Source organism: Siphateles boraxobius, unplaced genomic scaffold (assembly GCF_051911475.1).
Source record: "Siphateles boraxobius isolate OS27281-9 unplaced genomic scaffold, OSU_SipBor_1 68, whole genome shotgun sequence".
NCBI classification, from domain to species: domain Eukaryota; kingdom Metazoa; phylum Chordata; class Actinopteri; order Cypriniformes; family Leuciscidae; genus Siphateles; species Siphateles boraxobius.
The window spans coordinates 13,392,871-13,416,635 of NW_027509195.1; the positions used below are offsets into that span (position 1 = coordinate 13,392,871).

Genomic DNA, 23,765 nt, shown 5'->3' on the forward strand with positions numbered 1-23,765 from the left:
AATGTAAGAACAATTGTCAGTTGTCATTGTTTTCTGACAGGAGCATTTAAACAGTGGTCCTTTACAAGCACGAGGCTTCGGCCAGTTTTTGATGGCTGTAGCTTAACTTAATTTTGAGGGACATATTTCAGAGAAACTAGTTTTTTCCTTACAATTTTAAACAGTCCCTGGTGGTCTAGTGGTTAGGATTCGGCGCTCTCACCGCCGCGGCCCGGGTTCGATTCCCGGTCAGGGAACATATTTTCTATTTGAAAGTTCCGGAGGTATATTTGTTCATTCAATTTCAATAAACCTTGGAAATCAAAACACACCGAATAATTTAAAACGAGCATCTTTGTCATAATTATAGCTGAATTGTGTTGGACAATGGATGACCTTCGAGTCCAAAAGGTTGAGTGACACATTAAAACAATTTTAACTGACATAAAAATGTAGAAACACCATCAAAAAGTGGCAACTGAACCTTTGTCTTAAGAAAACAGACAGGTAATATTCTATGAAAAATCAATTTATTACAAAATAAACATCTTCGTTTCTGTTTTGTAGTTTTTGTGATGCAGTATCACAGGGTAATATGATGGATGATAACTGATAAAACTGTTACTGAGGTGAGGTCAGTGTAAACAACAGATCAAACTTAACTCTTGTCCTATCAGAGAACCTAATCTACAACACGGACCTGCAGGCATGAGTTACATTTAAAATACGGATTTAAGTTATGTTTGATCCTTATGACTAGTATTAAAAATATAGGAAAGAAACTGAACATGCAAAGCATATTTACTAAAACAAAACTGAAACAAAGATTGTAAAGAAATGTTAATGCTTTTCACTCTTTACAAATTGGTATTAAAACCCCAAATTATTCTAAGCACAACACTGAAATGGAGGGTGACACTGACAAATTACATGCTGGACAAAAAATAGACCAAAATAGATCAAAACATTAACATCTAAATAAGTTTCATTTTTTTCAAATCAGCATTCAGGACCTCAAAAATGAAACCCAGCACTAATAAAAGGTACCAAATACCTTTTTTAAATATTGCATATGTTATATTGGCGATATCAACTGTAATGTAATTGCAGGCCACAGCCAGTCTTTTCTGAGTCTGTCAAAATGCAATTTAGTGACCATGTATGCTATGAGCCATTAAAAAGTGTGTGTGTGGGGGGGGGGGGGGGGTAATATTTTTTTAAATGTGGTATATTTCAACAAAATCTACATCAGTCGCTGTCAAATGTGAACATTTGAACTTTAGAAAAGACTTTAAAATTTGAAAAGCAGAATTTTCTGGAAAGTTGAGAAACATTGTATAAAATAAAAATAAAAACTGAACAATGTAATGAAAATCAAGTCTTGTATACAATCTTCACCCATGCTGTCCTTTTGAATAAGGCATTTTCTTCACTTCACTTCATGATATCAACTGAAAAACAAGAAATTTACCCATTATAATAGCTTATTGACCAATCCATTATAAAAAACTGGATTATCACTTTGGAGGTACTCACACTTTTAACTGTAACCCGGATAAATTCCTTTCTGCTGGTCAGATCAAAGTCTGGATACTTATCATTAACCTACAACAAAGAGGAACTTTAAATTATAAAACAACTTGGAAACGTTTCAGGTTGTCAAACTTTAGAGGAACATGTTAATATCTATTGTGGTGAACTACACCTGCATTAACTTTAAGGTGCAGAAAGCGATTTCTGAGAATCACTGGCTACTAGGGCTGGGCGATATGGCCTAAAAAAAAAATCCCCGATTTTTTCACAAAAAATCCGATTAACGATTTAAATCGATTTTTTTTCTCTCCCTACTTAAAATCAATCTGCAGATGACAAAGAAATTGTTCAAAACAAGTTTTAACTTTATTTTGTTTTAATATTCCCTTATGGGATTTGATCTGGATTTAATTACAATCAGAAACAACAAGCCAAAAAGACAAGAGGACAGGCCCTGTCTTTGAAAACATTGAAAATGTAACAAAATAAAATGGGTGGATTGGAATTGGGGATGTGTAAAAAAACAAAAAACTTGCATCACAATAAGTGTGTTGTGATTGTCAAATTATTTGGTAACTAAACAATTTTATTAAGTTAATTAACCATGTAAACAATGTTTACATGGCACAATGACTGGTATGCTAGTGTTTTTATTATTGCTTAACACAAATTTCACAATTTCAATTCAATTCTTGTGAATTGATTCTGATCTTGATTCAATATAAATTCGTTTGGATAAATATTAGGTATGGTAGATACGTTAATGTGTTGTTAATTGTTCTCAAAAAAAAATTCACCTAATGCTGTAAACAGAGAGCCCTGTCAGCTGGTATTATTAAAGGTTAAAACTAACTCAAATTAAATATAATACGTTTTTTATAATAACAACGTTATACTATTTTAATGATATAGGTAAAAATACAATGAATGTGTAATATAGTTATCATATTTAGCTAAATACTCCTCTCTATAGCAATTATTTTAAGTCCACATGCGTGCTATGGGTCATTAAAAGGGATTCCTGAGGTAAATGTAGCGTTATGTGGCATATGTTGTTCTCCAGCTGTTTTATGGACATCTTTCCGCGGTTGAAAAACACTGATCGATCGATTTTATTACATCTCGGTAAGTTGGTAGTAAAGAGTAACAGATGATCCGTTCACGTGCCGCTTGAACTGAGATCTGTCAGCGTTCTCTCACGTCACATTTACAAGCGCCAAAACGGTGTTTATTGTTTGAATTTCGTAATAAAATTGACAGAATCTGAGAGCTGAGAATCTGTTTCATATCGATAGTAACCTGCTCTGTCTTGTCTGTCGGTGTCAGTGTCCTCTTTGCTTCGCGATTTTTCTCTGCATGATAAAAGGGATGTGTGGCGTGAGAGCGTGTAAAAAGTGACAAAATTGCGTCTCTCACAGTGAACTCGTGAGAGTTGGCGGCCCTGCAGATTCAGCTTGTAAATGTTTTCGGCGGGTGTGCCTCTGCTGCTGCGGTCTTGTTCATTTGCCATGTTGTTTGTGTATCTCTATCATGGCAAGCGCTGAGCCCGGTCGGAACTACGGGAACCCAGAGGGGAGCGTCGGCGGTTGTTAAAGAGAAAACCGATTTTCATTCAAAAAAATCGGCGTAAACTACACATTCGAGTTAATCGATAAAATCGATTTATCGCCCAGCCCTACTGGCTACGTTTACATGCACAACTTTTGTTTCCAAAAATCCAAACGAAATGTTTACATTAACGCTAAACGTGATCGGGTTGATGTGCGTGTTTATATGTCACAAGCATAAAGTCGGAATAGATTTTTCAACATCCCACACTGCACAAATATAGTTTCCTGCTGTTTGCGCATAATAACCATTTTCCTACATTGGATCTTTACTTGTTTTAAACAGCCCTTAATTTAATTAACATAATTTGGAGACAATGAGCATATTAACCTTTGTGCCGTGCTGCTTATTCATAACGCTGTAAAAATGTCCCTCCCTGTATCCATAGTAGTTGTAGTATTTGAGTTTATTGCTATATCAGCATCACCAGCTATTACATGGCAGATACATATAATATTATGTTGTTAAATGTTTAAGAAGTATAACATAATTAAAACAAACGTAGACAAAAAAAAATGCATTTATATTAATGTTAAATAATAAATAAAGAATAAAAATAAGTGATGAGAATCCTAAACATTTTACAGGAAGAACAGCTCACTCAGCACGTCATAATGCTATTTCAACGTCATTGCACATGCGCAGTCCTTTCAGTTTAGGCTTTCAATCCGATCGAAATTTCATTCGGATCGAAGGCTTGAAGGCTGAAGGCTTTTCAGTCCGATTGAGCCATCCGATCACTTACGGATTATTTGGTTGCATGTAAACGTAGCCATTGTTGAACACGGTTAATATTTGAAATCAATATTCTATTATACAGATATTTGTAAACAAATTTCCAGGACTTTTCCAAAACATTCTGGGTTTATTTATTTTTCCAAATATTTTCCAGGCCTGGAAATTATTATTTTAAAATTCCATGACTTTTCCTAGGTTTTTCCTGACCGTAAAAACCCTGCTCTCAAAATAAGCCATTTTGTCCCCGATAAATGCTGTGAAATAAAATACTTGTCGGGTAATCTGCTTCATTGTAACTTCCTCCAAGTTTGCATCTTTCAGGAGATCCTTGATATCCTCCTTCAACTGGTCATCAGTTGGTGGTTTTTTAAGCATCTTGATCAATGGCTGATCATCATCAGAACTTTCACTTTCATCTGGAAGGAAAAATACAGCATGTCAAACTCAGCACTTTGCAAAACCAAAGCGTCTAGTTGCAGTTTTGATATGATGCTAAAGGATTGCATGTAATTTTAATTGTAGACAAAAAAAAAATTAATAATTTTGATTTTAACTTTTGGTATTGCATCAGAAAGAATTTGCTGCTTTATCACCCTTGATCTTGCTTGCCATCTTTTTCCTTCGGTTGCTGCTGCTGTCAGCTTTCTTGGTTTTAGGGACAGGCTTTGCTGGAGCTTTTCTCTTCGCCGGAGGCTTCTTGATGGTCTAGGAAAATTGTCAATTATAATGTCAGTTTTAATGCAATTATCAAATAGGTATAGCACTGCAAGAAAGAAAATCAGTTGGAATAACTTAACATATTTCTGGAGCATCAGCAGATCTGTAAATCTAAAGTGCTACAAATGTACTTGTTAAAGTGTCGAATGAAATATTGCCATTTCAGACAGAGGCGGTTCAAAATTCTTCAGAAAGATATAGCAGCTTTTATTATCATCAAATTAAGCTTCAAATGAACTAACTGTTAATCATCATTTCTACTAATACAGGCCTGACTTAAACAGCATACTAAAACTACAAGTTCACATGAGCTTGAATTTATTTTAATTGTTACAAAATTTCAGAATTCAAAAATATTAGCAATAAGTGTCTGTCCAAACCTTTTTTACAGTCTTGTCTTCATGAACGTCTTGGTCACTGTCATCTGATGAAGTCTGATTTGACTTTTTGTCAGATTTCTTCGTGGACTTCATGGTGGAAGATTTCTTCTTCGGGGGAGATTTCTGTTGATTTGTCAACAAAACACAAGCAATGTAAACACAGTAAGACTGCCTATAGATGGTGTGAACTATAAAACCATAAATGTGGAGAATTTGTGTTAAAATCTTTGTCATGTGTGTCACATTTCCAGTGTCAGCTAAAACTCAGAAATGTTCTGAAGGTGTCAAATGTAAATTTGCTATTTCTTTCAGAGGCGGTTATAAACTCTCAGAAAGATATAGCAGTTTTAGTTTCGATCAAATTAAGCTTCAAATGAATTTATTTTAACTCAGCATTTTTGCTGACATATGCCTGACTTACAGCATACCAAAACTACAAGCTCAAATAAATAGAGATGCACCAGTCGACCGCCCATAAATTGGAACGTTTTTCTTTTTCTTTCTATTTTGGCTGATCTCTATAATGGACTTGCACACAAATTGCACTGCAATAATTACCCAAATGTAATTTGTGTGGAAATATTGCAAAGTCTGTAAACAGGACATTATCACAGGCCAGAGACGGGACATGCTGGAGATGGATGCAAAGAGTCATGACTGGTGCATCCCTACAAATAAGCTTGGATTTATTTTAAAAATTGTAAAAGATATTTCAGAGTGCAAAAATATTACTAGTAGTAATTGTTTGTGTCCAACCTTTTTTACAGTCTTGTCTCCATGAACGTCTTGGTCACTGTCATCTGATGAAGTCTGATCTGACTTTTTGTCAGATTTCTTTGTGGACTTCATGGTGGAATATTTCTTCTTCGGGGGAGATTTCTGTTGATTTATAAACAAAACACAAGCAATATAAACACAGTAAGACTGCCTATAGATGGTCTGAACAATAAACATATATGTGGAGAATTTGTGTTAAAATCTTTGTCATGTGTGTCACATTTCCAGTGTCAACTAAAACTCAGAAATGTTCTGAATGTGTCAAATGTAAATTTGCTATTTCTTTCAGAGGCGGTTCAAAACTCTCAGAAAGATATAGCAGTTTTCATTGTTATCAAATTAAGCTTCAAATGAACTAATTAGAATTCAGCATTTTTGCTGACATATGCCTGACTTACAGCTAGGGCTGCCCCCAAATAGTCGACTAAATGTTAGTCGATATGAGGAGGGCTTGGTCGAATACATTTTCATTAGTCGCAAAAAAAATCACGTGAAAAAAATTACGCAATCAGGGGCTGCGCAGTCAGTGTATGACATGACATAAAGCAACGAGAGATCAACGAGATCTCGTGCCTCGCGGTATACCAAAGCGCACTTGTGGGAGAGGTGTCTGGCTGATGCTAACAATTATGTCAGGAAAAAAAGTCCAAAAAAGATCATTTTGAAAAATCGAAGAACGACCCTAAAAAGGCTGTTTGCAAACTCTGCAGGCAAACATTTGCCTATCACTCGTCAACATCGATTATGTCTTATTTAAAACATGTAGGCCGGCTTCATTGTGAACAAGTCGAGAAGCTCCCTCCTTCCCAATAATGTGGACAAGCTGGTGTTCCTCTCACATAATATGAAAAAAATTAAATCGAATTGAAAGCTTAGGTAAGAATGCTTAATTTCCTTTTTGTAGTGTTTCTGTTTGCTATCCATTAGGCTATATAAAAAACGGGTATTTTTATAACGGGTAGGCTATACAAATAAATAAATATTATTTTTATTTATTCGTTTTTATATTATGCAGAAGTTGTTTTTTATTCTGTAAGAAAAATTAGTCTGATGTTTGCAATTTGTTGTTTCAGGTCAAGACTCATCCGTCGTCTTAATGGCAGTTTGCTGCTTTGCTCTGATATTTTTGATTTGTATTAGTGTTCTTTAAATTAGCCTATTTGTTCCACATTTTGTCTTAAATATAGCCTAGTTTTTCTAAACAATTTAATCAAATACTTAGGCTGTTGATTTGTTTGCCGCCTTCTTTTTTATTCTAAGTTTTGGCGTTGTGCGATGTGCCATGTGCATTTATTAAATTATTCGTTTTTGTTAATTTTCCTTTTGAACAATATAAAAATTATTTTAATTAAATTTTCCACTGTATTTTTATACCAAACAGCGTTTTTGCTACAGTATTTATTTGTTTTTGTTTTTTTGCCTTGTTTTGTACTAGGCCTAAGTTACTAATACGTTTATTTAATTTATTTTAAAGAACGAATTTTAGTTTATTTTATTCAAAACTGTTTTTTTTACATTTAACTGTTACAGTTTGTATTTTTGATAATAAATTATTAAAATGCACAGGCAGTCTGATTGCTGTTTTTATGTTATAATTAGCCTATAACATGTCGTAAGCGCTGTATACTTTAAACGCTTTACTATTCTGTTTTAAGCCTTAATTTTCATTTTGAACGCGCTAATATCATGCTTTAGCATTTTCTGTCATATGGAAGTGTTAAACTTCAAATTGGACTATACCTTTCCTTGTATATACGCAAGTTTTTATATTAATATCATAAATGAACTATTATTCGACTAATCGCTAAAATGCAGGAGTGTTAGTCGACTAGGAATATTTTTAGTCGGGGGCAGCCCTACTTACAGCATACCAAAACTACAAGCTCAAATAAGTAGAGATGCACCAGTCGACCGCCCATAAATTGAAACTGTTTTTTGTTGTCTCGACCAGTCGAACCACGAACGCCGTGCTACGTGAGCTGAACTGTGACTATCGACCACGGACGTAGCATGGCGTTCGTGGTTCGTCTGTTCAAGACTGTTTTCCAAAGATGGATCCTGCTTGTATATGTGAAGTCTACTGTCTTTATAAAGTATCTTCTTATTAAACTGTCTGTACACTTACAAAGATCTCAATGCTTCGGTTTGCAGGTAGAGACCCTCATTAAGCTACCGTGTTAGTGTGGGGCTATTTTGAGCCTTGTTAGTGGTATTAACTAGCGATTTTTATTTTTACTTTTTCGATGCCCCATACACTAGCGTTATAAGCTGATCTGTGGTTAAATTAAAACTAACGTTTAAACTGGGTACATTCGATTAACATGAAAACGCATCCCCGAGAACGGTCGACTCGGTACCCATGTGTTATTTAGCCCTAGGTTCATTTTTGGCCGGAATTCTCCTTTAATGCCTATTAAAGTTGTGTTTATAAGCACAAAGAAAATTGGCAAATTGAATCAGCCACGAGAAGTCATGACTGGTGCATCCCTACAAATAAGCTTGCATTTATATATATTAACAATTTTAAAAGATATTTCAGAATGCAAAAATATTACTAGTAGTAAGTGTTTGTCCAACCTTTTTTACAGTCTTTTCTTCATGAACATCTCGGTCACTGTCATCTGATGTAGTCTGATCTGACTTTTGGTCAGATTTCTTTGTGGAATTCATAGTGGAAGATTTCTTCTGAGGAGATGATTTCTTTTGATTTGCAGACAAAAGACAAGCAAATGTAAACACACTATGATTGTGTATAGATTGTCTGAACAAAATAAATTTGGAGAATTTGTTCAAATCTTTGACTACACAGTGTCAACTATAACGCTCAGAAAAGCAAAAGAACCATTTCACTCACTTCTTCCTCATCACTGTCTTCTATAGGAGCATGATAATCTTTCACTTTATCAGAAGAATTATCTTCACTGTCTTTATTTCTTTGACTTGCTGTGGCTGACTTCTCAGTGCCCTTACTGTTCTCTTTACTCTCTTCTTCTTCATCATCGTCGTCGTCGTCATCATCACTGCTGGAATCAGAGACAATGGGTTTGGACTTTCCACTTTCTACTTTTTTCTGTGGCTTTTTACTTTTGGATGAAGATTTTTCTCTTTTGGCATCTTTGGTCATCTTCTTTTTCTTCTTTAGGACAGGCTGTAGATGATATACACACAAAGTCATTGGCAAACAGCAAAAGAAAAACTTGTTACATTTACATTTATTCATTTAGCTGACGCTTTTATCCAAAGCGACTTACAATTGCTATATTTCAGAGGTCGCACACCTCTGGAGCAACTAGGGGTTAAGTGTCTTGCTCAGGGACACATTGGTGTCTCACAGTGGATTTGAACCCGGGTCTCTCACACCAAAGGCATGTGTCTTATCCACTGCGCCATCACCACCCAGTTATCAGACATTTAATCTCCAGCAGTAGATTGGCTGTACAGTGGCATTAAATGTGTATCGTTATTGTTCAGGGTAAAAGATCTCACCTTTCCTGAGTTGGTTGGCTGTACAAGAAATCGCATGATCCTCTCAGAAAGAACAATTTGGGTTCCAGTCCTCTCCAGATCAAGAGTCTGACAGATGGTTTTGAGCAGTCCCTTTTGAAGCCTGCCAGACAGACAAAAATCATTATCACAGACACCCACTTTAAACTAATCACAACTAAATTATTGGACTTCACATCAGATGGAATAAACTACTGATGGTTTAGGTAAATATGCACATGGGCATCACTTCACATATATATATATATATAAAGCTCCAAAGCAGTTAAATGGACTTACTTTTTGACTTTCTCCACCTTTTTGTTGTAAAGGTCACTGTCCGTCCCAAAAGGAAATCCATTAAATAGCCGAAGATTTTTTCGCAGAGCTGATGCCTGTATGAACATTAATCAGCATTATTAAGTTAATATCAATCTATAACATGTTTTTGGGGCATTTGTTTGTTAAGCGAGTTCTCAAACTAAACCTTACAGTTCCTGGTCGATCATATACAATGTTATGCAGAGGTTTGAGCAGAGGGACTTTAAGCTTTCCGATAGAGTGATTAATCCGTGCAATGTCTCCCAGTTTGTCACCTCTTCCTGTACTCTCAATCTTCAGCTTTTCTTTCGGTCTACACATTAAATCAAGTCTCTGGATGATTTTTTTCTCCCGTTTTCCTTCAAGAATTTCAGGTTCGACTGAAAAGACAATTACAAAGGGACAATGATGGTACCTTTGGAGTGGGTAATCTAAGCTTCATTTAATTTATAAACTGATGACAATTAAATACAAGCTCAATACAAAGTTATGTTGCTTAACATAAATTGACATCATGAATAACATTTATTGAAAGAATAGGTTTGGCATCTATTGTTGGTATTATTCAACTTACACAATTTGACTCTGGGTTTAGACATGCTTTTGGGTTTAGGTTTTTCCGCTTCATCCTGCCCTGCATCATCAGATGGACTCTTCTTCATTTTCTTCTTCCTCTTCTCCTCCTCCTCCTCATCCTCCTCTTCTTCTTTTATGCTGTTTTCTTCCAGGAAAGTATCAGGAAGATCCTCTGTCTTGACAGCATCCATTTCTTTACTCATGATTGGAATTTTTTCAGTTGATTCCTAGATTAGCTTAAAAAAACGGTGTTGTAATAGTCAAATTAAACAGAATACCATAGTAGTATTACTTATATAATTTACATACAAAAACGACGACAGCTCTATTTGTCGACGCATATAACATCAATAACAGAGAGTGCACTGTTAACGTACTCACTGCAAACGAATTTGGCGCGTGTTTGTATCCTAGTTGTATAAGGCACAGACACAAACCTTAAGCATGCTAACAAGCTATACAATTACGACCAAATGTAAGGTAAACTGATGGAAATGTAAGATATATGAGCAAACGTGAGTGAAAAACAAACTTTTTCGTATACATGTGCTTCCGACTTAAATCTTTTAGGCGGCGCGAGATTGATAGCACAGCAGACTAGCTTATTTGTCCCGCCTACTTGCTCAACAAAACACAATTATATTCCCTTTTGCAACAAATCACGACAATACCTGCCTTCGTGTACGTAAAAACACAACTTAGAGAAGAGTATACAGTTTATAAAACCTCAATAAAACCCATGCACTCATACTTTAATAGATATAACTTACTCACTGTATGATGCTGCCTTTTAAGCTATTTGGTGGTGATGTACGTGCGCAGTAAACATGGCGTTTGAAAAGAAAGGGCGGGCTATCACGTGACCACGCGGATAAATTCATATTAAAAGGACATGTCCCGAAAAATACAATTCTGTCATTTTTACACCCCCATGTTTTAGTCAGAATGATAATCTCAGTCAACATGGACTATTGTTGCAATGACCAAAGATCTAATTAAAGTGTATGGTGACTGAAGCTGCCTGTCAGTAAAATGTTTTACATGTTTGTTAGGCTACATGAGACTGAGTAAATTATATGTGTGTGGCATTAAAAAATGTTGGGACCACTTCATAATGTATAATCTTTCATTTAGGGATAATATACAGATAAAAGTTCAGATACAATGTCTGGAAATATGAATTTAAATAGCCTATTTTCTATAAAATATATTTAAGTTATTATGTTCTCTCACTGTAAAGAAAGGGAATTGTGTTTTTAGATTAGTTTTTCATCTGATTAATTTGGTGGCAGCAATACTTTTACTAACAGCAGGGGGCAACATGGTAAAAGCTACTGTACTGATAACCAGTAAAAAAAAAAGCATTTCCACAGTATTCACTTGGTGCATGCATCATTTGTCACATAATCGCATGGCATGTTTCATTCAGAAAGTGTTTTTATAATCATAAAAGTAGTTATTTAGCATTTTAAATGTTGTGTAGAAATGTTACATTATTAAGGACTGATATCAAAGGAATCAAAAAACATGTTAAAGATCATAGCTAAATACACTGTACAAGTCTTCTATGTGCATAGCAGTAATAATAATAGTAAGTTAGTTAAGTAGATAGTATTCCAATCTGACCAGATATCTCCTACCACACATTTATGATCCATCTCACCTGCTGATTCAGCAATTACTCATTCATTCGTTCATTCATTCATTGACTTATTCATTCATTCATTGACACATGGTCAGGAATGCAATTATAATAGGCCTGGCTATGTAGGCCCGGAGTGAAATGAGCAAATTGTCTAATCTATTAGATTGCACATTTTATCCAATGTTCAAGTTGTTAAACACTCTTAAATATAAAGGTTCCAAAAGGCTGCTTTCACCGCAACATAAAATAACTTTTAAGATAAACTTTCAGTGAACAGTTCTTAAAACCATTTTTTTCTTAGTGTGAAGAAAGTGTTAATAATTTTGAATAACCTTATTCCAAAATAAAGAACCTTTTGTGCAATGAAAAGGTTCCATGGATGTTTAAAGGTTATTCACCATTAATGTCAAAAAAGAATCTTGATTTTAAGACTAGGCTATATTCATTTAAAACCAGTCAAATCAACAACTTTGGTGTTTAAGAAGAGTTTTGTGATATGTTATGCTTTTACATGGCAGGTTTGCTAAAACCAGGGGCTGACAAACCTTAATAATCCACAGTTGTGTATAGGCTACAGTAGAAACACATACAGTTCTTAATACTCTAAAGCTGGCTAACCATTTACTGCAAATGTAATAAACGTTTAAAAATGTCAGTTATGATTAATTTGATTCATTCTTTCTTTCTTTCCTTTTCCCCTGTTGTGCCAGGAAAAATCCCATTCCCCAGTAAGTGCTTTATACTTTTTTTTCTGTCACCGCATTCCCTTAGCAGAACACTGATTATCATGTTTTAGGCTAAATAAAAACCCGAGTTTGATAAATCAACATGCAGATGCATGTCCACTCTGTTCATACTACCCAACCATGGACTTTGTTTTGAAATGTGTGGGAAAAGTTATGTGAATCAAGCGTAGGTTTAAGGTCAAAGTTGACCCACCCACGACGAACAAAGAATAGTTTGCTTTTTAGGTGCTGCGCGCACGCAGGTGTAGATCTCGTGACCGCGAAGGCTTTGATTTTTCCAGATGATTACAACGCGTCTAATTTTTTTTTTTACTGGTTGTAAGTGTCTGGAGTTTGTTGCCTAGCAGCCTGAAAGTGTCTCCTGATTGGTTGATAGATCGCATTCTCTCCGCTAAAACCAGTCTATGGTTAAAACGCTTGGAAAGGAAAGGTGCACGAGAGCGCGTCAGAACTGTTCCGAACTCCCATGAACCCGTGAAACCCTGAACTGCATCAGCTCTTCAATGTGAACATTTCGGATTTGAACATCACAAGGCGTTTGCATGATGTTCTTCAGTTTATCGACAGAGGATCAACATCTTTTGAAGTGGGAACAGAGCAAAGAGCCTGATGGATCCAGCTCACCTCACACAGGCGCGCGTGCTTTCAGTGTAGGCTTATAGGCTGAAGGTGGGTGTCCAGAGTTACTGGTATTCAAGTATAATGTTCTTTGTTATGTTTTTTAGTCGTTAATAATAAATGTTGCAATAATTTGTTTGCGACTTATTTAAATGAAGATTATTTGATCGCCTATCAATTTATTTCTCTATTTCGTCTTCAGGTAGCCTAATTGTAGATAGCGCATTCACTGTCTATCCGACACTAAATAAGAAGATTAACCTAAATAGTAAAATAATTTAAAGATTGAGAGATTGGTATTAGTTGACTTTTATAAAATTAATTTAATAAATTTGTTGTTATTACTAGCTAGGCTACTTTAGGTCCACAAAAACTATTATTTATATTACCCACTGAAAATGTTAAAAATCGGACATTGGATCCATTTCATTTTCATCTCAGAGAGGAAATTGCCTTCTTTTTTTTCAACATAAATGATTGTTTTTAATAATGATGTAAACAGGACAAACACTTAATTCTAAGTTTACACTGTAGAAAATATAAACCTAAAATCAATCATTTTAAAATATATGCCTAATTCAGATGGTAACATCTGCATTGACTGGTTTTATTCAAATCTAATGTAACTGGAATAACCAAGTTTTTTTAAGGATCAGATGAAACAGCAGTGCCTGCATTCACTTTTTACAGAAGGATTATTTATTTGCAGTGGGTTGCTTTAAATTTAGTCAAGAAAAATAAAACTATTTAAAAACAAAATTAAATGAAATGTATCGTTCCTTTTAAAAAAAAGTATTCTCAGTCTCCAAATTGGGCTCAGACCTCTTAACGCTTATCCCATTGAATCTTGTTAAAAACGTAGGCTTTAAAATGACCATCATGACAATATTACAGAAGAGCTTACCAAAGAGAATTAATGATTACAAGAATAGTACCATTAGTTCAATTAATTAGACAGGCCAGCTAAAATATTTAAATCTCAATGCAGCTTTGAAGAAGTAGGACACTGCCAAAGGCTTCTTCTCCCTCCCACCTTGTCTGATGTCTGGCAGTGAAAGGGGGAAAAAATCATTAAGGGAATTTGCTCATTCAATACACAGAGCTTTCAAGTTGGTATTACACATATCCTGTACAGACTTTCCAAACTGTCTTCTCTTTTAAAGTGCATATGTAGGAATAGTAAAGCAGATGAAGCACTGTAATGTGTTATATAAAACACACACCCAGGGCTTCACACTACAATTAACCCTACTGTTTAAACCCAGAGTAAATGCCACTTTTAACTGTGGGTTATGAAACTTTCCTTTCAAGGCATCAAAGTGAAACAACATGCTGCTTGAATGTTATGGTGAGTTGTTGTTTTTTTAACTCAGTGCTTTCCTCATTAAATATTCATATGATTTGTACAATTGCAGAAACTGAATTTCCAGCATCTGAAGAAAACAGTAAAAAATGTTGAATCGAGATTGCAAAAGCTTTAGTCATGCGGAGACACTGTACAAAGATTTAAAGGGATAGTTCACCCAAAAATGAAAATTATGTTACCATTACTCACCCTCATGTCATTCCAAACCTGTAACTTTCTTTCCTCTGCAGAACTCAAAAGAAGATGTTTTGACAAATGTTTCGCCTGTTTTTGTATGTACAAAACAACATTGGACCCCATTGACTTGTATGTGGTGACAAATTTTACATTTTTGGGTGCTCTAATACTTTGAGATACCAGATATATTTCTAGTTGTGTGTAGTATTAATATCATAAATGTAAAAACACAACAATATTCTGGCTTCTCAAGAATATTTACTAAACCATGATAAAACAAGAACAGTGTAAAACATGGAACATGATAACCCAGGATTTTGTTCACCCAAGGTTAATCGTGTGAAAATATCAAATATGTGTCATTTTTATTCTAACTTTAGACTAGCAGGAAAAGCCCCATTATTATTGATACTGATATTTTTCAGTCTGTCATATTAATGCACTTTAAAAAAATAATTTTGGCTCTCTCAGGGCTCAACATAACCCAGAACAACATGATCACGGATTCATCAAGTCCGGCAGAGTTCTACGAGGACAACGCTTCACTGCTGTCCTTGGACTCCAGCGTATTCTTCAGCGAACCCGCACTGCCGAGCGAAAAACAGCTGGACTTCTTCATTATAAATGTGGGAGGTAGCCGCTATATCCTCTCTCAGGAACTTTTGGCCTCTCACCCAGAAACTCGCCTGGGCAAGCTGGCCCTCTCCAATCGAGACTCTGCTTTAGACCTGTGCGACGATGCAGATTTCTTGGAGAACGAGTTCTTCTTTGACCGCAACTCGCAGACCTTCCAGTACATCATGAACTTCTACAAGACAGGTCACTTACATGTTCGAGAGGAGCTGTGCGTGATCTCGTTCCTTCAGGAGATCGAGTACTGGGGCATCGATGAGCTCCGCATAGACAGGTGCTGTAGGGATAAGTACTACCGCCGGAAGGAGATGAAAGAGACGATGGATATTAGTAAGGATGATGAGATAATGGACAATGAGGAGGAGGACTTCACCGGAGCTTTGTGCCAGGACTTACGCCAACGCATCTGGGACCTCATGGAGAAGCCGGACTCCTCCAAGGCGGCCAAGACGTTTGGGACGCTGTCCATGTTCTTTTTGGTGGTGTCCATCGTGAACATGGCTTTGATATCGCTGGACTTCACTATACTTGGTGCACCTATCATCTTAGATGTTCTCGAGTACATTTGTATTATTTGGTTCACCGGTGAGCTGGTACTCAGGTTCATGTGTGTCAGAGATAAGTGTAAGTTCAGCAGGAGAGTGGTGAATATCATTGACCTTCTGGCTATTCTGCCCTTCTATGTGACTCTGGCCGTGGAAAACCTTCATGGAGAGTCTACCGAACTGGAGAACGTTGGACGGGTTGTTCAAGTGCTGCGGCTGTTGAGGTCACTCAGGATGCTTAAACTTGGCCGACACTCCACAGGTGATATACCTATTCAAACATATCATATAATAATCATTCATACAATACCCATTAAAAGGTTTGGGGTCGGTAAGATTTTATTATGTTTTGAAAGAAGTCTCTTATGCTAACCAAGATTGCATTTATTTGATTTAAAAATACAGTAAAAACAGTTATAATGTGAAATATTGTTACAATTTAGAGTAACTTTTTACTATTTGAATATATTTTAAAATGTGATTTATTTCGGTGATGTCAAAGCTGAATTTTCAGCATCATTACTCCAGTATTCAGTGTCACACGATCCTTCAGAAATCATTCTAATATGCTGATTTGGTGCCCAAGAATTATTACTTATTATTATCATTGACAACCAATATACTTTTTCTTCAGGATCCTTTGATTAATAGAAATTTCAAAAGAACAGCGTTTCTTTGAAATAGATTTTTTTGTAACATTATAAATGTCTTTAAATTCTTAAACTAGAATGTTACCTAAAGCAAGCAAAAATTACACTGTCAACCAAAAAAATGTTGGCAAAAAAATGCAACATCATTTACATTTAAAAAACGTAAGTTTAACTGTTGCCTTAAATGGAAGTGAGGTGGTCATGGAAAAATGTAAGTGGTGCCAAAGTCAAAACCGAACATTACCGAACATTTTGAATTTATTTATTAATGAAGATGAAGAAAACTGAGCTGAAGCTCTGAAAACTCTTTTTTTTTTTCTATTTACTTTCTGTCAGTCAAACACATTCCACCTGAACATCTGGGAATTTTAACACTCTATCGACTCGTAATGGACTCTCATCCTGGGGAATGAAATAATTCATGAAGATGTCAGTCTATTTTTGGGAGAGTGAGTCAATTTATTCATCCATTCATATTTTGTCAGTATCCCATGGTGACTTAAAGGAAGATCCATAGACAAACAGTAACCGAGCACAGACTTGTGGGTTTAATCTTGTGTTTTTTGAAGGAAATAATCTCTTTCTAGGATGCAGCCACAAAGTCATGAATAAATTTAAAAACATGATGCAGGAGCTAAAAAAGGAGGGTAGTTGGGGAATTTGATGGGACTGGGGCTTTTCATGTTCTATCAACTTCGATATGGAAATGTCAAATAATGAAAAATTCTAAATTATTTGGTTGGGAACTAATTCCCAAAGTTATGTTTTAAAATAGAATAAGCAATATTTTATTTTATGGCTAAATAGCAGACTGATTTTTTATTTACAGTGTCTCACCATAATTCTGTTTAGATTTAACACATTTCTAAGCAGACAATGTCAGCTCTGTTCTCAGGATAAATAAATGTAAAGTAAACACTGACAGATAATCCACCGAGGCATTGGCAGAGCCTATTTTCATATCCGTCACATTTTAATAATGGGGTCTCTCTTGTCTGCGGCATTCTCTTCCCGTCTGAAGGTGTTTATTCTCAGTAGTAGCTAATCTGATCAGAAGACACAAACCAAACGAAGGAAGACGGTCCCAATAGCCATAAACATAAAAAATGAACAGTGTTCAGACCAAACTGTGACACAATCAGAATGGAAATGAATAGAAAAATAATTCAATATCAAGGTTTTCAGTGTTCCCCAGTGCATTTTCATTTTCTCAATATAGAAACCTAGTTTTTCGCTGGCAGTCATGTTGACTCCAATACCTTGAAAGCCAGTGTGTTAATAACAAAATACGGTTTCTACTTCAAAAAAAAAGGACATGCTTTGATACACAGAATAAGTAAGCTAGGTGTTGACTTTAGATGCTTGATGTTCTTTCTGTAAATGCATTCAGCAAGGCAGCTAAAAAAATAATAAATGAAGCATTTCTCAAGAAGCCGTGCCATTTTGGAGGGAGAAAGTGTAGCAGCTGTTCTTAGGTGCCTATATTTAAAGGCTAGAATATCTTGGATGATATCATTACTGTTATATTAGTTCTTGACTGATGCTTTGCAGTAAGATTCACACATCACACACAGACAAACCGGAAGATTCAAATTCAAAGGTTTAATATATATTTGGATATATTATGGGTGTAACGGTATACAGAATTCACGGTACGATCGATTTACCTTGGTTTTGGGGTTGCGGTACGAGTTCGGTTCAACAGGAAAAATCAACAAATCGCCAATGCTAGGTTTCTTTTCATTTATTTTGAACAGACAGTAATGCAAATTACATTTTTTCCACTTAGCGGCATTTAATCCCCCCTAGGTAGTTGGTACAGCAGTACAGCCTCCTTTAGTGTATTAAGCACTAAGCAGTAAACATAATGCATTCTTGCCAATCCCTTCAGATTCCTGATTGCTTAAAATAAAAAAATTAAGGAATTTCTGATTTGTTACTCTAATTGATATTGATTGACCAATTCTGCGTGGTAAAACGGCTGTTTTCTAAATTTAAATGTTTGATCAACGTGTTGTGCGTAGCCTATGGTGTCATTTTCTTTGCGCATGAGAGTTCATTAACATGCAGTGACAATGGCGAATTTACTAAGTTCAATATTAAGCTTTTTTAAGAAATCACAAATTGTGTAGTCTACACCAGGGGTGTGAAGTAACGAATTATAAATACTCACGTTACTGTAATTAAGTAGTTTTTTTCAGAAATTGTACTTTTTTGAGTAGTTTAAAAATTGTGTAATTTTACTTTTACTTGAGTACATTTTAAGTGATGTATCGGTACTTTTTCTCCGCTATTTTCCTTCTGTTTGTGGTCGTTACTCGTTACATATGCTTGTGTAACCCCTCCACCCGGGTCCCACTCGACCCGCTCCGAGCGGGCCTCGAACCCGGGTATCCGGCATGAGAGTCAGGCGCTCTAACAAGGAGGCTAAAAACTGCAGCCTCTAGCATCTGTATCTAGAGAGCCTTTTGAGATCAGAGGAGTGAGGTTTACTCGCACAGCGACTACTAGCTGGCCTCCGTTACACTCACCCCACTAAACCTCACTCCCATCCGGGTCACGGCACCAATGTAACCCCTCCACCCGGGTCCCACTCGACCCGCTTCGAGCGGGCCTCGAACCCGGGTATCCGGCATGAGAGTTAGGCGCTCTAACAAGGAGGCTAAAGACTGCACTTGTTTTAGCCTAATTTCATTTTATTTTTATCCATCAACGTGATTGGATTGAGTAATCGGTCTCGTGACTGTCATCAAATCAAATTAAGCATAGAGAACTTTAACCGCCTATTCCTGCTGTTACTCGTGACTGCTGTGGAAGTGCATTCTTCACGCATCAATTCAATCCAGATATCAGCGTCTTCCTCTAATATGCTAAGGTACATTTCACATTTCTGCTTAATATGATATTTATATAGGCTGGCCTGTCTAAATGGCTTAACATTTGGTCTGAGGTTGGGGGTATTGCGTGACGAGTTCATAATGCGGTGAATTCCCGCTCCCATTTACTTCACAATCACATTATAGAGAGACGCGCGTCACGATCTGTGCACTGCCGCGTCTCACGCTCGCCATGCCGCCAGATTCAGAATCAGTGCACTCTATGAACCATGGCGTTAACTTGAACTGCATTTATTCTGTCAGTCTGTGACTAACGTTACAGCTCGTTAATAAACAACGTTTTTTGATTGATCCATTATACAATCCGTCTTCATTTGGCAAGTGCACTTGCGCAAAAACATTTTTCATGTTGAACTTTTGTTTTTTTGTGTGTGGATGCTGCTGATAAAACAGCTTCGACGAGACTACAAAGAGACATGCGTGTGTGTGTTTGTTTGTTTCTTTTGTAAAAGTTTCCTGGATATAACTTCCCTAATTGTGCACATTTATATCTATCACTTAGAGAAGTTCATGATCTCTGTAGAACATATTACACTAAAAATAAAACAATGCAGTCACTGATTCAAATTCTATCAACAGCATCTTCTTATGTTAGTAGGTACAGATGTAATGTTTTGGCATGCAAACCGTAATCATTGGCTACACTTCAATTGGTCAGTGGCAAATGGGGTCAAAGATGAAATTGTTTGAGCATTGTGTTAAAAAAAGAGTGACACAATATAACAATTTTTAATTCTTTGTTACATGGGAAAGTTGACATGACACAAAGTACATGAAAGTGCCATAATTATTTTTTTTCCCTAATTAATTGAGAGGCCTCTCCTTGTTCATGTTATTGTTCTAAGGTTAAAAGTAATTAAGTAATTAGGTCCAATCCGCTTGGCGTGCAGTGATAATGTTAAAATTAGGTCTGTTAATTTAGCACCCGATATGGAAGTAAAACATCCACTTGATTGACTTCTGAGGTTACTTTTTACATTGAATTATTTGCAATTCATGTAAAAAATGTAATCAGAATATTATGAAAAAATTTGATTGAGCCCTAAAATACAATTTATATTAATCTAAAAATCTATTCATTCATATTAGTCTGAAGGCCTGTGCACACCACTTTGACTGACTTTCTTCTGCAGAACACAAAAGATATTTTGAAAAATATTGGTTACGAAACAGATTCAGTTCCCATTGACTTCCATTGTATGGACAAAAAATTCAATGGAAGTGAAGGGGATCCAAAACTGTTTGGTTATCAGCATTCTTCCAAATATCTTCTTTTGTGTTCAGCAGAAGAAAGAAATGCATACAGATTTGGAATGACAAGAGGGTGAACTATCCATTTAATGCATATCCTCATACCAACACGAATATTAGTTTTTTTTCTGACGACTACTTGAAAACATGTAAATATTGTTTTAGTTCTTTCTTTTCTGTGACAAGCGTTTGTGTTAACGGGCTTTTAGATTAAGGAACTTTGTCTTTATCTTCTTTGTGTGTTCCTCATCAGGTCTCAAGTCTTTGGGCATGACGATCGCCCAGTGCTACGAGGAAGTAGGCCTCCTGATGCTGTTCCTTTCTGTCGGCATATCCATCTTCGCCACAGTGGAATACGCCATCGAACACGACATGCCGGAGACCACTTTCACCAATGTGCCCAGCGCCTGGTGGTGGGCCACCACGTCCATGACCACAGTGGGGTACGGAGACATCCGTCCAGATACGACACTAGGAAAGGTGATGGCCTTCATCTGCATCCTATCTGGCATTCTCATCCTCTCGCTGCCTATTGCCATTATCAACGAACGTTTCTCTGCCTGCTACTTCACGCTTAAAATGAAGGAAGCGGCACTGAGGCACGGGGAGGCACTGAAGCGACTGACGCGCAACTCGGCCTCAGATGTGTCGGCGGTAGGGGTGAACCTGCGGGACGCCTATGCCAGAAGCGTGCTGGAGATGCTGCGGTTGCAGGGGCGAGAGCGAGCCAGCACACGCAGCAGTGCAGGAGATCTCTGGTGGTAACAGTAGGCCTCTAAGCTGCCGGAGAGAGAGAGAGACAGATTTTGTGGTATTTTAAGAACCACAAAATGTTTAATTGTGACATATAAGGAATTAAATGTTTCTCATGTTTCTGATGTCATAAACCTGCATTTAATTGCAATCCTGTAACAATCTAATTCAGCTGTTGCTCATTTTACATACAAATGGGGCGTTTCTTAAAGTAACACCAGGTAACTTTTCAACCTTCATTATATATTTCCAAGTCTCTTGTGAAGGTACATCGACTTACAATAGATTGAATGACTCGTCTGCCATAGCCTGACGGGGTCTGTAGCGTTTTTAATCGTACTTTTAAACTTCGGGTTTCGGGTAGTAACCGGCGAACAAAGAGAACTACAAAACTCGACTGCTTTACGGCATATACGTCACTTCCACCACCACCCCCACTTCCTTAAAATCGCAGGGCTGTCAAGTGTCACGCATTGAGCTCTCCCGCCCCACGCTCTCCCGCCACACATTGTATTTTTCACGCTGAAAAACTATTTGTAATATATTTAATATGCCGCAGCGCCCAAAACTCTGGCCGCGCCGCTCTCACTGTGGAACAGGCATGAAGTCAAGTGCGTCTCCTCTGGTGTTGTTCGTCTGGTGTTGTTAGCCAATCAGAAAATAGCACTATTGTATCTGGGTAACATTTAACGCAACAACCAATGACACCCCGTAGTCTTGGGTGTTTTTTTGTCTGCCTGACTATGTTACGGAAGCTATCTTATCCTCCGTTTATCTTCATGAATCAGGTAATGATTATTTGTCTTGCCTCAAGCTATAATGCAAATCGATTTGTAAAATTTGCAGATTTATTTATGGTAGCTTGATATTATAATATTCAATTCAATTCAATTCAAATTTATTTGTATAGCGCTTTTCACAATACACATTGTCTCAAAGCAGCTTTACAGAAATTGCATTTCGGAAATGTACATAGAAAAATACAGTTAGTTAATCAAGTATTAATTTATGGCATAACATATCGCCGGCTTTGAGTCGTCTCTTCACAGGCGTCGAGTCGTCTCTTCACAGGCGTTGGGGCATCTAAAGTCTCCGTGAGAGGCTGGATACAAACTGGAGCTGACGAACGCTATTTACCTCGGGACTAGCGTCCCGAGATAACAGCAGAAAGGCAATATTGACGATATATGGTTATTATCTACCACTCAAACATTGCATCGAAGTATCATATAGATTCAGTAAAACGGTAACCAATAGACTAGGCTACTATAATGACACTGGCTTGTAAACGTGATCATCGCGATCATTTGTCGTTAGAAAAAAAATAAAACCCATGAAATTATATTCATATGACATGCTGAAATATATGCCACTGTACCTGGGATGAAGACATTTCACACGCGACGCAAGCAGAGCACCTGCATGTGACCTCCTCCTACAGTATTCAGGGCTATCATGGTTGTCAACAAATGCACAATGACAGAGTTTACGACAGTAGTAGAGGACAATACTATTTCCCAACTGTAGGGGGACCCCGAGAGCAAAAGTTACCTGGTGTTACTTTAAAGTCACGATGTAATGGAGTAGTGACTGATATTAGCTGCGTCTAATAACTTAGGCAGCTGACTTGTTGCCTTGCTGCCTTATCAGGCAATGACTTCTTAGGCAGCGTTTGTGAACGAAGGTACCTCACGAAACTGATTTTGGACAGTTTTCGAGTTATGACATTTTGATTCAAGATTATGAAGTCAAAAATAAATGAAATATATACATGGGATGAATCGTTTACAATAAGCTAAATAACATGCATTAAGAAAATTATTTTTGATTCCGAATATCAAGGCAGCAGCAGCAAAAACAGACCATTTAAAAAAGGGTTGAAAATGGTCATAAAATAAATTGTAACTGTTATTATAAATTGTAAAAGACGATTGTTATTATAAATTATTTTTTTCAAATGAACCAAAAACAAACATATACTAAGACTTCTTTAAAGGTTATGTGTGTGATTTCTGTACCACTATGTGCACACCCCAAACTCACACCATTGGTTGAATGCTGTTCAAAACAACCATAGCAATTCTAAAATCATCACAGAGCCATGTTTTGACTGAATCAACCTACAAATGACTTTAAGCACATTAATGCACATTAAGAAGTATTTTAGGAGAAGTATTTTAACGAGAAATTACACTCGTCAAAATGATTTTTCAGAATTGCTACATGTCTATTCTGTTTATAATTGTTCAACTCATTTATTGTTGAATACATGTAATAAAATCTGTCTCAATTTTTTCGTTTGGGTACTTTCTGGGTTACATTTACATAAGAGCAACACTTTTCCCTGTGACTTGTTGAACCTTTTAAAATAT

The 23,765-nt window shown here is 36.5% G+C and overlaps 2 protein-coding genes and 1 non-coding gene across 10 annotated transcripts; 2 read left to right on the forward strand and 1 right to left on the reverse strand.

Annotated features, from left to right (window-relative positions):
• Nucleotides 1-164: 164 nt before the first annotated feature.
• Nucleotides 165-236, forward strand: trnae-cuc (transfer RNA glutamic acid (anticodon CUC)). Its single transcript has one exon. It is a non-coding gene; the product is annotated as a tRNA-Glu (tRNA).
• A 256-nt stretch (nt 237-492) lies between these two features.
• Nucleotides 493-10,963, reverse strand: dek (DEK proto-oncogene). 7 transcript variants are annotated; one of them, XM_077214976.1, is made up of 13 exons: nt 10,887-10,963; nt 10,111-10,339; nt 9,708-9,916; nt 9,516-9,610; nt 9,219-9,339; nt 8,587-8,880; nt 8,310-8,432; nt 5,712-5,834; nt 4,956-5,078; nt 4,452-4,563; nt 4,129-4,274; nt 1,516-1,584; nt 493-1,430 (listed from the first exon to the last, which is right to left on the reverse strand). In XM_077214976.1, exons 2-13 carry the CDS (start codon nt 10,313-10,315, stop codon nt 1,419-1,421), a joined length of 1,632 nt encoding a protein of 543 aa, XP_077071091.1. In that variant the 5' UTR covers nt 10,316-10,339; nt 10,887-10,963; the 3' UTR covers nt 493-1,418. The 7 variants fall into 7 exon arrangements, with proteins under 7 accessions (XP_077071091.1, XP_077071092.1, XP_077071093.1 ...); XM_077214977.1 differs by having other exon boundaries at nt 10,111-10,348; nt 10,887-10,961; XM_077214978.1 differs by having other exon boundaries at nt 10,111-10,348; nt 10,883-10,961.
• Nucleotides 10,964-12,842: 1,879 nt separating this feature from the next.
• Nucleotides 12,843-21,586, forward strand: kcnv1 (potassium voltage-gated channel modifier subfamily V member 1). 2 transcript variants are annotated; one of them, XM_077214983.1, is made up of 4 exons: nt 12,843-13,172; nt 14,433-14,469; nt 15,136-16,104; nt 20,894-21,586. In XM_077214983.1, exons 2-4 carry the CDS (start codon nt 14,451-14,453, stop codon nt 21,403-21,405), a joined length of 1,500 nt encoding a protein of 499 aa, XP_077071098.1. In that variant the 5' UTR covers nt 12,843-13,172; nt 14,433-14,450; the 3' UTR covers nt 21,406-21,586. The 2 variants fall into 2 exon arrangements, with proteins under 2 accessions (XP_077071098.1, XP_077071099.1); XM_077214984.1 differs by lacking the exon at nt 14,433-14,469 and having other exon boundaries at nt 12,844-13,172.
• Nucleotides 21,587-23,765: the final 2,179 nt, after the last annotated feature.